Raw genomic sequence first — 16,033 nt, forward strand, 5'->3', positions numbered from 1 at the left:
AAGATTTCAGAGAAAACAATGAATGATGAGCAGGTGTCCCAATACTTATGTCCATTTAGCGTATATACAATTATACTGTACAATTATGCTGCTGTGGCACTGTGAATTTCCCCACTGTGGGACTAATAAAGGATTATCTTATTTTTTTTTCAGAATATGAGTCAAAATTCTAACAAAAACTCAACAAAGCAATTCTGACAAAAGTTTCTTACAAATATCCCAAATCTTTAAAAAAAGGATCTAAAATTCCAAGAAAATCTAGAAACTTCAAAGTTATCCCAAGAAAACAGTCTCTACATTAAAGAAAGACAAATTATCCTGACAAAAAACTATCCTGACAAAAGTCAATCCATTATACAGTACTATAGCATGTCCAAATATTTGTGGACACCCCTTCTAAAGAATGCTTTTGGCTTAGCTTTAAGTGAAACTCATTGCTGACACTATAGAGAAGTACTGCCAATAGAATAGGACTCTCTGGAGCAGATAGACATCATGAGCCTATTGGCACCATGCTGCCTAATACCAGACGTGGGCTAGGGGGTATATATAAAGCCCCCAGCATTGAGCTGTGGAGCAGTGGAGGAACTGTGTTCTCTGGAATGATGAATGGTGGAGCTCCATCCAGTACTTTTGGAGTTGGGGATGATGAGGTGGGGTGATGATCATCATTCAACATCCTGACCTCACTAACACTGTTGTCACTGCAATCAAATCCTCACAGCAATGCTGCTGCTCCAAAATCTAGTGGAAACTCTTCTTCCCTGAACAGTAGAGACAGTTACTCCAACAGAAGCAGGATCAGCTCTTTTAATACCCTTAATTTCAGAGGAAACAGTAAATGACGAGCAGGTGTCCCAATACTTTTGTCATTTTAGTGTATATACAATTATACTGTATGCGCTATATATATAATATGCCCATACAGCCACACAACAGGGCACGGGGGATTTGTCTTCATTACAGGCTACAAATGTAGCTGCTAGCAGGGAAAGCGCTGGAGCGGGTACGAGCGTCCCAAACAGATCCCGTCTGATCCGGAACCATATGAATGTGTATGAACTCCTAATGCCGAACAGACTGATCTGGGAGCAGATATCGGATATTACTGTCTTCTACAAATACCAGCTCCACAGACCTCCACGGCTCGAGTCGCGAGCGGAGAGGAGCAGAGCGTCGTGGAAAAGTAATAAAGCCTAAAGGAAGAAGCTCTCCGGATAAATAAGTCATAAATTGGGATTCCGGCTCCGGGGGGTTCATAATTTCTTGGCAGCGACAGGGAGGCTGATCATGTTGACTTAACATTTTGTATGACATTTTACTCTGACGAGCAGAGCCATTACCTCGCTCAACACGCTACAAGAGACACTCTCTCGCTGGTGTTCACTCTCTCACTCTCTCACACTCTCACACTCTCACACACTCTCACACTCTCACACTCTCAAATGCCTGATTCCTTTAGCGCCAAGACTCTGTCATGTACATCACTGACAGAGGCTGACCAACAAAAGCCACCGTAATACACTCCACACACACTCCTTCAGACAGTGTGTAACACCCCACACACACTCCTTCAGACAGTGTGTAACACCCCACACACACACACCACACTCCTTCAGACACTGTGTAACACTCCACACACACTCCTTCAGACAGTGTGTAACACCCCACACACACACACCACACTCCTTCAGACACTGTGTAACACTCCACACACACTCCTTCAGACACTGTGTAGCACCCCATATACACCACACTCCTTCAGCCACTGTGTAACACCCCATATACACCACACTCCTTCAGACAGTGTGTAACACCCCATATACACCACACTCCTTCAGCCACTGTGTAACACTCCACACACACTCCTTCAGCCACTGTGTAACACCCCACACACACTCCTTCAACCACTGTGTAGAACTCCACACACACTCCTTCAGAAACTGTGTAGCACTCCACACACACTCCTTCAGCCACTGTGTAACACTCCACACACACTTCTTCAGCCACTGTGTAACACCCCACACACACTCCTTCAGAAACTGTGTAGCACTCCACACACACTCCTTCAGACACTGTGTAACACTCCACACACACACACCACACTCCTTCAGCCACTGTGTAGCACCCCATATACACCACACTCCTTCAGACACTGTGTAACACTCCACACACACTCCTTCAGACACTGTGTAACACTCCACACACACTCCTTCAGACACTCCACACACACTCCTTCAGAAACTGTGTAGCACTCCACACACACACACCACACTCCTTCAGCCACTGTGTAGCACCCCATATACACCACACTCCTTCAGACACTGTGTAACACTCCACACACACTCCTTCAGAAACTGTGTAGCACTCCACACACACACACCACACTCCTTCAGCCACTGTGTAGCACCCCATATACACCACACTCCTTCAGACACTGTGTAACACTCCACACACACTCCTTCAGCCACTGTGTAACACTCCACACACACTCCTTCAGACACTGTGTAACACTCCACACACACTCCTTCAGACACTGTGTAGCACCCCATATACACCACACTCCTTCAGACACCGTGTAACACTCCACACACACTCCTTCAGACACTGTGTAACACTCCACACAGCAGTGTGTGTGTCTATGACACATTCAACATGCTCTTAATACCCCCACAAAACAAACAATTAGACTCCGCCAGTCTGAGCACCAGTAAAACGCTGTTCCACAGAAAAGAGAAAAGAGAGAGAGAAAAGGAGCGAGAGAGCAAGACAAAGAGTGAGAGAGTAAATAAAGTGACTGTTTCTCCAGAGATCACATCTGCTTTATACACACACACACACACACACACACACACACACACACACACACACACACACGATCTCTCTTCTACAACCAGTCATTTCATAATGCAGTTAAGAGTCTCAGACAGAGGTGAGAAATGCAGCAGTCTTGTGTGTGTGTGTGTGTGTGTGTGTGTGTGTGTGTGCGCGCACCTAGTAGGGGGTTTAAATCATAAAAGAAAAAGACAGTGTTGTAATCAAGGTCATCGCAGTGTGAGAGGATTCTTCCTCAATGTGTCAGAAAAGACGATCGGAATAACAACTAGAATCAGCAGTGGAGTGTGTGTGTGTGTGTGTGTGTGTACCTGCCACTCTGGCCAGCAGTGCGGTGGTGATGTTGCGGGTGTTGGGCCTCACTCTGAACGTTACAGCAGGACCTAAAACACTGAGAGAGAGAGAGAGAGAGAGAGAGAGAGAGAGAGAGAGAGAGAGGTGGTGAAGTGAAGTATTATAACCTACCCAAATATCCAACTTACACTAAATGTAAAGGACAAAAGTATTGGGACACCAGCTTCTTCACTGTTTCTTCTGAAATCAAATGTATTAAAGAGCTGATCCTGCTTCTGTTGGAGTGACTGTCTCTATTGTCCGGAGAAGAAGACTTTCTACTAGATTTTAGAGGAGCATTGCTGTGAGGATTTGATTGCATTCAGCAACAAGATCATAAGTGAGGTCAGAATGTTGGATGATGATCCATTCCATTGATATTTTTTGAATTGGTATTTTTTGCTCCTGGGCTCCCCCTGGAGTTGGGGAGTGTAATCTACCTTTTCCACCACTAAAGTACAGATCTTTCAGGTAAAATGTATTTGTTTATTTCTTTGTTTATTTGTAAAATATATATATATATATGTTTTATTCATTTTATTCTGCATTCATTTTTAGCCCATTTCTATTACATTTGTTTATTTATTTTTATCTTTTTATCAGATTTTTTGTTTTAATATTTAATATTTATTTTTAGTATATTTAATATTAATATATAAAAAATATAAACAATCTCAATTATGCTTTTATTACTTCCTGTATTACATTCATGACTTTGATGTTTGTTTGTTTTTTATTGCATTGTGAAGCACCCTGAGCTGCACTTTTACATATTAAAGGTGATATATTGAGTTATTATTAGTAGTAGTAGTAGTAACTCTTAACGAGAACCAATCACAGTTAGGATACGGAGGGGAACCCCTGAGTAGGAGAATTTCACATGGGAGCACCAGGTCTGGGGGCGGGTGGGCTGACACACACAAATCAATACTGACCAGAACCTGGTGATGATCAACCGCTTTGGGTTGCTTGACCCTCACTCTACTACTACTACTACTCTACTCACACCAATAAAGGCAGTGTAGGAGCTTTGGGCCATTCTAACTGCAAAACAGCAGTGCCTGTACAGAACGCCTACAGGAAAGCCAGAAACTCAGCAGCTCCTGCTGATTAGTCCACGGCTCACTTCAGCAACTGAAGTGAGAGCAGCTTCTCGGAAACAGTGTGAAAAGCGAAGCCACAAGTGCGGCTCTCACAACAAATCCATATCCCCGAGCAGCAGTGCAATCTTCCAGCACTGTGGGGTGAAAATGTCCATGTGTATCTAAACACTTCCAGAAGGTTCTGTCAGTGTGTCTGTCTGGATCTTCATATCCTGGCCTAAAGTTAAGGCAATGCCTACCTTCAGAAATGTACAGTCACTGTTGCTGCTTTGCCTTGTTGGGTGGATGTACTGTAATTGTAAGTAATTACAATAAAGGTTATGTAATGAATTACATTTCCATTCAGTCTGCAATCTGTAAGGACAGGCTCGAGGCGGCACTTCTGACTCCTTGAATCCTTGAAATCCTAAAGGCAGCTGGTGTAGCGTAGCGATTTCCATGAGAGAGCTGGATAAGACTGTCTGCCAAATGCTGTAAAACTAAAGCTAAGCTGAATTAGCCAAAAAAAAAGAGACGCCTGGACACAACGACAAAACAGCCCCGCCCATTTCCACCTCCTTCTCCTCTATCTACCTCCAGTGTCTCCAAATTCCAGCAGTTTTCCCTGTCTATCAAATGAATAGCTGCAAATTTTTCAACATGGCGGACAGTGTTGGCTTCATTTCTATAGAACGGAAGGGAATGAAGCCAGGGCGTCCATGTTTTCCACAGTCATTGGACTCAACTGACCCATAGGGCAGCTGCAGGACGTCCCCACTCTGCCACTGGCGTTAAACATGAGGTGTAAGTACAAGAGTAATAGTTCCATTTAGCCTCTTTAACTGGCCTCATCCAACATCGCTACTGAGGCCTTAGCATGACTCAGTTACTGGGCTTGTCCAACATCGCTACTGTAGCATTAGCATGGCCCGGTTACTGGGCTCCGGTTACTGGGCTCTGGTTACTGGGCTTGTCCAACATCACTACTGTAGCATTAGCATGGCCTGGTTACTGGGCTCTGGTTACTGGGCTCTGGTTACTGGGCTTGTCCAACATCACTACTGTAGCATTAGCATGGCCCGGTTACTGGGCTCCGGTTACTGGGCTCCGGTTACTGGGCTTGTCCAGCATCACTACTGTAGCATTAGCATGGCCTGGTTACTGGGCTCTGGTTACTGGGCTCTGGTTACTGGGCTTGTCCAACATCACTACTGTAGCATTAGCATGGCCTGGTTACTGGGCTCTGGTTACTGGGCTCTGGTTACTGGGCTTGTCCAACATCACTACTGTAGCATTAGAATGGCCTGGTTACTGGGCACCGGTTACTGGGCTCTGGTTACTGGGCTTGTCCAACATCACTACTGTAGCATTAGAATGGCCTGGTTACTGGGCTCCGGTTACTGGGCTCTGGTTACTGGGCTTGTCCAACATCACTACTGTAGCATTAGAATGGCCTGGTTACTGGGCTCCGGTTACTGGGCTTGTCCAACATCACTACTGTAGCATTAGAATGGCCTGGTTACTGGGCTCCGGTTACTGGGCTCTGGTTACTGGGCTTGTCCAACATCACTACTGTAGCATTAGAATGGCCTGGTTACTGGGCTCCGGTTACTGGGCTTGTCCAACATCACTACTGTAGCATTAGCATGGCCCGGTTACTGGGCTCCGGTTACTGGGCTCCGGTTACTGGGCTTGCAGTGTCTCCAAATTCCAGCAGTTTTTCCCGTCTATCAAATGAATAGCTGCGATTTTTTCAACATGGCGGACAGTGTTGGCTTCATTTCTATAGAAGGGATTGAAGCCAGGGCGTCCATGTTTTCCACAGTCATTGGACTCAGCTGACCCATAGGGCAGCTGCAGGACGTCCCCACTCTGCCACTGGTGTTAAACATGAGGTGTAAAACACCAATGAATTGAGGCCCCCACCCTGCAGCAGACCAAATGTGGCAAAGCATCTTCTTGAGTACCTTTGGTTCACTGGGTACTGGGTAGTAATTTTTTTCAAGCCAGCTGCCGTAGGGTAGAGAATGGCGACGCTGGAGACTGGCTGGAACAAAAACTGGGAGAAAATGAGCAAAATAAATCAAGCTGGCTTTTCAGATGGAGAACACAGAGATTATAAGTCTCTTCATGGCGTGAACGCGGGCTAATCTTTAGCCTTTCAGCAGTGGCCTCCTTGGAGAGGCAATTTGTCTGCATTAGATGAGACAGTGTGTAGAGGGTAAGTGGGGTGGTGTGACTCCCCCATGAATCGACACCCAACCAGGGACCCACCGCAGTCCTGGAGCCCCAGGAAAAGGCGCTTTGATTGGGGACACAGATGCGAGATCTGCCCCTCTGTGAACCACGGTAAGGTGTGAGCTGACACGAAGAAAGAGCGATGGGAAGAAATGTATAGAAAGGGAGGGCGAGGGACTGCAACTGAGGGAGGAAGAAAGAAAGAGAGAGAGAGAGACAGAGAGAGAGAGAGGGAGGGTCAGAGATGGTTAGAAAGGCGAGAGAGTGAGAGCAGGGGAAGGGAAGAGAGCAGGAAAGTGAGAGAGAGGGAGAATGGATCTGTCACCAAAGAAAATCCCATTCACACGTCTGCAGGAGGCGAGTGAATCAGGCATAACCTTTCAGCCTCCTCAGACTCTCACGCACACAATTCCTTCTTCTTCTTTTTTTAACGGAACAAAAGTCGGACCCTGTGCTAGCCTGGAGCCTTCCTTCAAGGGGAAAAGATCATTTTCCTGCTTGCACTCTCACTAGAAAGCCAACACCAGATTAGGAGACTGTGTAAAACTATGATTCCTGTAGCATCACAGGCTGCTCTGCTTGTAGACGCTGGTGAAATTCAGTACCTCCGTAGTGACAACACAGGGAGGACACACTATGGAGACTATGGGCTTTTTTTTCTCACATGGCCACGGTTCGGCACGGAACGCTGGGTTTTCTCAGCACTGTTAGCTTAACGTACTTGGAGCCACAGAACCGTTCGGAACCATTCCGAAAAGGATGGAGACTGAATCTGATAAGTACAAGAGTAATAGATCCATTTAGCCTCTTCAACTGGCCTCATCCAACATCACTACTGGGCTCCGGTTACTGGGCTCCGGTTACTGCGCTTGTCCAACATTGCTACTATAGAATTAGCATGGCCCGGTTACTGGGCTCCGGTTACTGGGCTTGTCCAACATTGCTACTATAGAATTAGCATGGCCCGGTTACTGGGCTCCGGTTACTGGGCTTGTCCAACATTGCTACTATAGAATTAGCATGGCCCGGTTACTGGGCTCCGGTTACTGGGCTCCGGTTACTGGGCTTGTCCAACATCGCTATCACTGCATTAGCATGGCTCGGTTACTGGGCTCCGGTTACTGGGCTTGTCCAACATCGCTACTGTAGCATTAGCATGGCCCGGTTACTGGGCTCCGGTTACTGCGCTTGTCCAACATCGCTACTATAGAATTAGCATGGCCCGGTTACTGGGCTCCGGTTACTGGGCTTGTCCAACATTGCTACTATAGAATTAGCATGGCCCGGTTACTGGGCTCCGGTTACTGGGCTTGTCCAACATTGCTACTATAGAATTAGCATGGCCCGGTTACTGGGCTCCGGTTACTGGGCTCCGGTTACTGGGCTTGTCCAACATCGCTATCACTGCATTAGCATGGCCCGGTTACTGGGCTTGTTCAACATCGCTACTGTGGCATTAGCACAGCCCGGTTACTGGGCTCCGGTTACTGGGCTTGTTCAACATCGCTACTGTGGCATTAGCATGGCCCGGTTACTGGGCTCCGGTTACTGGGCTTGTCCAACATCGCTACTGTGGCATTAGCACAGTCTGGTTATTGGGCTCCGGTTACTGGGCTTGTCCAACATCGCTACTATAGAATTAGCATGAAAGCCTGGATGCTGGACTTATCCAACATTGCTACCGTGGTGTTAACATGGCTTGGCTACTGGGCTTGTCTAACATTGCTAATGTGGCATTAGCATGGACTGGTTACTGGGCTCCTCTTACTGGGCTTGTCCAACATCGGCCTGGTTAGCTAATGGGCTCGTCCAACATCATTACTGTGGCGTTAGCAAGGCCCGGCTACTGGGTTCATCCAACTTGGGCTATGTAGGCCTGTATGTCCAACAGTGAAGATCCTTTGGGGTGCACTCACTGCTGAAATGGGCATCTTCTTGCATTCACACATTTTTTTTACTCTTTATAGAAAAGCTCTGACCATAGAACCCCCACATGACCATCATTGTATCCAAAGCAGAGCATTGGCTAGAGGGGTATAAAGCCCTCCAGCATTAAGCTGTGGAGGTATTGAGCAGTGGCACTGCATTCTCTACAGTGATGGAGCTCTATCCAATACTTCTGGGATAAGCTGGATAACCAGAACTACTAATCTAACATCCCTACTTGATATCACCGATGCTCCTGTGTGGATGAATGCAATCAATCTGGGGTGGAGTCATGGATCTGCTAATGTCCTAGGGCCAGACACCTTCAGAGGGCTTGTGGAGTTGTTTTGGTGGTACGGGGGACCTACACAATATGAGGTGGGTTTGATGAGGTTTTAATGTTATGGCAGTTCAGCTTTTACCTATTTCTTGTTTGTTTTTACACGTGAATCACATGTGGAACTGTGTTCTCTGGAATGACGGATGGTGCTCCATTCAATTTGTCGTATTAACCTCACTAATGCTGTCGTTGCTGAATGCAATCAAATCCTCACACCAATTCTCCTCCACAATCTAGTAGAAAACCTTCTTCTCTGGACAGTAGAGACAGTTACTCCAACAAAAGCAGGATCAGCTCTTGTAAAACCCTTGATTTCAGAAGAAACACTGAATGAGCAGGTGTCCCAATACTTTTGTCAATATAGTGTGTGACATCCCTAGCCTTAGCAGGGTGTTTCATAGCCTGGACCGGCAGTGGATCTGCCTGGTCTGGACCTGCTATTTGTTCTGGAGACACTGATGTATATCTGGTGTTAGAACCACAGGAACACACTGCTGTTCCACTCACTCTGATAACCTCCTGAACCGGTGAAATGTCACCAGGGCTGGCCTCAGCCAGACAGCAGATAAGCAGAGGCAGTTGCTGTGGTCATCCACTCTAAAAAGGGTTCTTCTCTGGGATTCCTTACTAAAGGCAATGGTTCTATTTATAGAATATGTGGAATGGAGAACCATCTTTGAGTGCTTAAACGGTTGCCTGAAGGGTTCTTCACATTGCTGGAAAACCTTCTGAAGAACCCATTTACAGTACTGCATAGAACCGGTATGGTTTACAGCGCAGGCCAATGATGGTTGCTGGTCCACCATCGCTACTGTAGCGTTAGCATGGACCGGCTACTGGGCTTGTCCACCATCGCTACTGTAGCGTTAGCATGGACCGGCTACTGGGCTTGTCCACCATCGCTACTGTAGCGTTAGCATGGACCAGCTACTGGGCTTGTCCACCATCCCCACTGTGGCATTAGCATGGACCAGCTACTGGGCTTGTCCACCATCGCTACTGTGGTGTTAGCATGGAGCGGCTGCTGGGCTTGTCCACCATCGCTACTGTGGCGTAAGCATGGACCAGCTACTGGGCTTGTCCACCATCCCCACTGTGGTGTTAGCATGGAGCAGCTACTGGGCTTGTCCACCATCCCCACTGTGGTGTTAGCATGGACCAGCTACTGGGCTTGTTCACCATCGCTACTGTGGCGTTAGCATGGAGCAGCTACTGGGCTTGTCCACCATCGCTACTGTGGCGTTAGCATGGAGCAGCTACTGGGCTTGTCCACCATCCCCACTGTGGCATTAGCATTGACCGGCTACTGGGCTTGTCCACCATCCCCACTGTGGCGTTAGCATGGACCAGCTACTGGGCTTGTCCACCATCACTACTGTGGCGTTAGCATGGACCAGCTACTGGGCTTGTCCACCATCGCTACTGTGGCGTAAGCATGGAGCGGCTACTGGGCTTGTCCACCATCCCCACTGTGGCGTTAGCATGGACCAGCTACTGGGCTTGTCCACCATCACTACTGTGGCGTTAGCATGGACCAGCTACTGGGCTTGTCCACCATCGCTACTGTGGCGTTAGCATGGACCAGCTACTGGGCTTGTCCACCATCGCTACTGTGGCGTAAGCATGGACCAGCTACTGGGCTTGTCCACCATCCCCACTGTGGCGTTAGCATGGAGCAGCTACTGGGCTTGTCCACCATCCCCACTGTGGCGTTAGCATGGACCAGCTACTGGGCTTGTCCACCATCACTACTGTGGCGTAAGCATGGACCAGCTACTGGGCTTGTCCACCATCGCTACTGTGGCGTTAGCATGGACCAGCTACTGTTACGGAGCTTAAAGAGCTTCTACTTCTACTCCTGTACTTTTACTCAAGTCTGGATACACGTCTGGGCTACGGTAGACCTTTACTGTTCCTTTAAGCACTTTGGATTTCCCAGACCAGGTAGGTGTTGGAGGAGAACTCTACCTACACCTTCACCTGGCTCCAGTCCCCGGCGGCAGACTCCGGCCTGATGAGAAGCACTACATGAACATCAGTACGGGAGGAGCGAAAGGGCAGCTGTGAGGAAGGATCCTCGTCTCCTGAAGAGAAAGGCAGCTTGAGGCCGTAGTGGGAATTCTCCTCCACTGAGAAACATCTCAGGAGTGAAGGACAACCTTTAATGAACATGAAACCAGGTTTTCCTCCAGTCCTGAGAGTGAACCTTTAATGAACATGAAACCAGGTTTTCCTCCAGTCCTGAGAGTGAAGGACACTCTGCTGCCATTACTGTGAGATGTGCTGCAGCAGGACCGGACGACATAGCCTGAGGGACAGTCAGTTACCACCGCGGTGCAGCCGCTACGCCCTGACTGCAGATTACACACACTGTTCTGCTCCTATTGTGGTGTGTGTGTGTGTGTGTGTGTGTGTGTGTGTATTTTGTATATACATGCGATTCTATTAAAACTAGGATTATATTACAGATTATACATATACATATCTACATATTAATATTTTAAATTGTATTATATTTATATAAAAACAGAAACATAAAAACTACAAATGTAATATTTTGTTAATCAGTGTAAAATATTATATTATACATTTATAATATGATAATATCATATAAGATATTTTATTAATCATTGTAAAATATTATTACATTACATGTGTCTATATTGCAGATACATGTGATTCTATTGAAATTGGTATTATATTACAGATTATGTAAAATATAAAACTATAACAATAAATAATATCATAATATATATGATATTTATATATATATATATGTATGCTTTATTATATTTATATAAAAATAAAAAACTACAAATGTAATATTTTCACTGTTAAATATTATATTATATATTTATAATAATATAAAATAATATATTTTTAATAATATAATATAATATTATATATAATATTATGTATTATAATATAATATAATATTACATGTGTCTATAGATGTGTCTCTGTTGCATATACTTGTGATTCTATTTAAACTAGTATTAATTACAGATTATGTCAAATACAATAATATATCAATAAATAATATAGTAAGATATATATAATTTGTATATATATATAATACAAAATAATAATTTTTATTATAATTATATAAAAACAAACAAAAAAATACAAATGTAATATTTTGTTAATCACTGTAAAATATTATATTATATTACATATGTATTTATGTATGTATGATATGATATGATTACATATTTTAATACAATATATTTTATTAATCATTGTAAAATATTTTGTTATATTACAGAACTGTGTTAAAAGTGTTGCCAGATGTTAGATGCTTATCTAAATGATAAGTATTATTATTCACATCAATAAGCTTATATTTTAATATAAACATATTGTTACAATACAGTAAATTATTTCTAAATGTATTTTATTATGAAACTGCACAGGTAGTCGTACATGTCTGATAGTTCAGCATGCAGTAGTAGATGTAGTGAACTCTGATACTGTCCAGCACTGAACATTCACACCACACAGAGAGTGAGAGACACGGAGTGTTGACACATGAGGAGGATCATAGGCAGATTACAAGCACTACGATATAGTAATATAATTATTTGTGTGATTTGTAGAACTGCTTTTACATTATAACCTCTGTAATATAATACTAGACAGACAGACAGATAGACAGATGAACGTAGTGTGTGTCTGAATGTGTTTGTGTAACTTGCATACATCACTCCCCCTTCTGGCTGGAGTGAGTAACACCCTTACGTCATGCCTGGAGTCATGGTGAGTTTTACTGACTCTTTACGTAACTCAGACACAGCATGAACACACCGCCCTGCAGTGTGTCTCTCTGTGTGTATGTATGTGTGTGTGTGTGTGTGTGTGTTTTATGATTTTTAACAAAATAACTGTCTACAGGATTGATTCATGCTTGAAATTTAGAAAACTGAAAAAATTCGTAAATGAAAAACACCAGAATAGGGACAGGCTTTGGGACAGGTCACTTAGTGCTATAGGGACAGAAATAGGGACAGATCAGTTAGCCATATAAGGACAGGTTTTGGGACAGGTCACTTAGTGCTATAGGGACAGAAATAGGGACAGATCAGTTAGCCATATAAGGACATGTTTTGGAACAGGTAGCGGTGTACAGATTTATTATCAGTATTGGGACAGGTCAGTTAGCCATATAAGGACATGTTTTGGAACAGGTAGCGGTGTACAGATTTATTATCAGTATTGGGACAGGTCAGTTAGTGCTATAGGGACAGGTTTTGGGACAGGTCAGTTAGTGATATACATATATATCAGCAGTACAGGGACAGGTCAGTTAGTGGTATAGGGACAGGTTTTGGGACAGGTCAGTTAGTGATATACATATATATCAGCAGTACAGGGACAGGTCAGTTAGTGCTATAGGGACAGGTTTTGGGACAGGTCAGTTAGTGCTATAGGGACAGGTTTTGGGACAGGTCAGTTAGTGATATAGGGACAGGTTTTGGGACAGGTCAGTTAGTGCTACAGGGACAAATTTTGGGACAGGTTTTGGAACAGATCAGTTAGTGGTATACAGATATATGAGCAGTATTGGGACAGGTCAGTTAGTACTACAGGGACAGGTTTTGGGACAGGTCAGTTAGTACTACAGGGACAGGTTTTAGGACAGGTCAGTTAGTGGTATAGGGACAGGTTTTGGGACAGGTCAGTTAGTACTACAGGGACAGGTTTTAGGACAGGTCAGTTAGTACAACAGGGACAGGTTTTAGGACAGGTCAGTTAGTGGTATAGGGACAGGTTTTGAGACAGGTCAGTTAGTGCTACAGGGACAGGTTAGTTAGTACTACAGGGACAGGTTTTGGGACAGGTCAGTTAGTGGTATAGGGACAGGTTTTGGGACAGGTCAGTTAGTACTACAGGGACAGGTTTTGGGACAGGTCAGTTAGTACTACAGGGACAGGTTTTGGGACAGGTCAGTTAGTGGTATAGGGACAGGTTTTGGGACAGGTCAGTTAGTACAACAGGGACAGGTTTTAGGACAGGTCAGTTAGTGGTATAGGGACAGGTTTTGGGACAGGTCAGTTAGTGCTACAGGGACAGGTTTTGGGACAGGTCAGTTAGTGGTATAGGGACAGGTTTTGGGACAGGTCAGTTAGTACTACAGGGACAGGTTTTGGGACAGGTCAGTTAGTGGTATAGGGACAGGTTTTGAGACAGGTCAGTTAGTACTACAGGGACAGGCTTTGGGACAGGTCAGTTAGTACTACAGGGACAGGTTTTTGGACAGGTCAGTTAGTGGTATCCAGATATATCAGCAGTCTCATTGAATCTACTGATTCTATGCAGTGGAATCCAGACTGCTGAAGGTTGACACCCCTTTCACACCCTGTATAGAAAAGCATGGCGTTCTAAAGAGCCACAGGGTCTGAGCACAGCTGAGGAGAGACGCCACAAACCAGGCCAGGATTCAGAGATATTTGGCAGGAGAAAATATATACGACAGGAATAAATTAGACCCGCAATTTCCTGCCAGACGGTTCCTCGTGCTGGAAGAACCTTTGCATTAGAAGCATCACCACCTCAGAAAAAACAACACTTTCTACTGCAGTCCTGAAATACACACACACATACACATACACACACATACATACACATACATACACACAATCACCTGGCCCCTCACTGCCCCCCCCCCAACCTCTCACCTCCCTGAACAGATTTAACACCTCCCACCTGCAAACCCTGCCACCCCACACTGCTCTCAGCACTCCGCCTGCTCTACAAAACACTCCGGCACAAAGCCTGGACCTGACCGAGCCTCAGCACAGCATTAACACACTCCTCCATCCAGAAGCCGCTGCGTTTTTAACACACTTCTTTAACACGTCCTTGAGAGCCCAAACGCTCCGTCCCTGACCCTCCGCTTCAGGTCTTCTCTGGTCCTGTCCCAGTTCCAGAAACAGACCGAATAACAGCCCTTAACCCTCACAAACTGTAGTTAGTGCCAGCAATTTCTTTTTTTTACTTAGACCCATCCTTCCAGTATCTAAACGGAATGGAAATGTGATCTGTTATTTAATGATGTAGCTGATTATGTGATTATATGAATATAATTAAAGTCATTTTAATAGAATTCACATTATTCAAACTTTAAGAATCAACGTTTGCAATCTAAACGCAGTTAAATTGCACACACGTTACATTCTTTAAAGAAATTAGGTTCTTTAAGTGTTCTTTAGTACAGATAAATGGTTTAATTACAGTAAATCCATAAAAAAAAAACTAAAATAAAACAAAAACGTATTTTTTAAAAAATGTTGCCTCACTTAATGTAAAGGTTGTTCTTACTCTAAACTCACCTTTATGGCACTAAAGTGGTTTGTCAATGGCATTTCTCAAATAAGAAATTATTGACTTTAAACCTAGCTCTGGTCCTAGCTCAAACCTTAATCTCTATCCCAAACCTAGCTCTAGGCCTAATCCTAACCCTATTACTGTTGAGAAGTTACGATGCCAGTTCTGGAGCTCTCAGCTAGTCCAGAAATGCATGTGCAAATACTGCTTCTTTTTAAACACTGGGGTGCCACAGGGGTGTATGCTTGACCCCTTCATTTTTCTCCATCTGCAACGGCACGTCTAATGATCCCTCATCCAGCTCTGGTCGTAATCCTAAATCTAACCCTAACCTTAATCTCTACTTAAAACCTAGCTAAATGTAATGTAAATGTAAATGTAAATGTAAATCTAAAGCTAAAACTCATTCTAGTCCTAAACCCAGCTCTGGTCTTTATCCTAATCCGAACCTTAATCTCTATCCTAAACCTAGCTCTAGGCCTAATCCTAACCCTATTACTGTTGAGAAGTTACGATGCCGGTTCTGGAACTCTCAGCTAGTCCAGAAATGCATGTGTACAGGAGCTGTCCGAGGGGGGTAAAACTGCTTCTTTTTAAACTCTGGGGTGCCACAGGGGTGTATGCTTGACCCCTTCATTTTTCTCCACCTGCAACGGCACGTCTAATGATCCCTCATCCAGCTCTGGTCGTAATCCTAAATCTAACCCTAACCTTAATCTCTACTTAAAACCTAGCTAAAGCTAACACTCATTCTAGTCCTAAACCTAGCTCTGGTCTTTATCCTAATCTGAACCTTAATCTCTATCCTAAACCTAGCTCTAGGCCTAATCCTAACCCTATTACCGTTGAGAAGTTACAATGCCGGTTCTGAAACTCTCAGCTAGTCCAGAAATGCATGTGTACAGGAGCTGTCCGAGGGGAGGTGCCACAGGGGTGTATGCTTGACCCCTTACTT

At 44.6% G+C, this 16,033-nt stretch overlaps 1 protein-coding gene across 1 annotated transcript in view; it reads right to left on the reverse strand.

Moving 5' to 3' along the window:
* ptprn2 (protein tyrosine phosphatase receptor type N2) overlaps positions 1–16,033 on the reverse strand; it is a 304,722-nt gene that overhangs the window by 186,621 nt on the left and 102,068 nt on the right. Inside the window, exon 12 of the mRNA XM_072687156.1 lies at positions 3,147–3,226. Coding sequence (XP_072543257.1) covers positions 3,147–3,226 — 80 coding nt within the window. The remainder of the gene's footprint in view (positions 1–3,146; positions 3,227–16,033) is intronic.

Source organism: Salminus brasiliensis, chromosome 9, assembly GCF_030463535.1.
Source record: "Salminus brasiliensis chromosome 9, fSalBra1.hap2, whole genome shotgun sequence".
Taxonomy (NCBI): domain Eukaryota; kingdom Metazoa; phylum Chordata; class Actinopteri; order Characiformes; family Bryconidae; genus Salminus; species Salminus brasiliensis.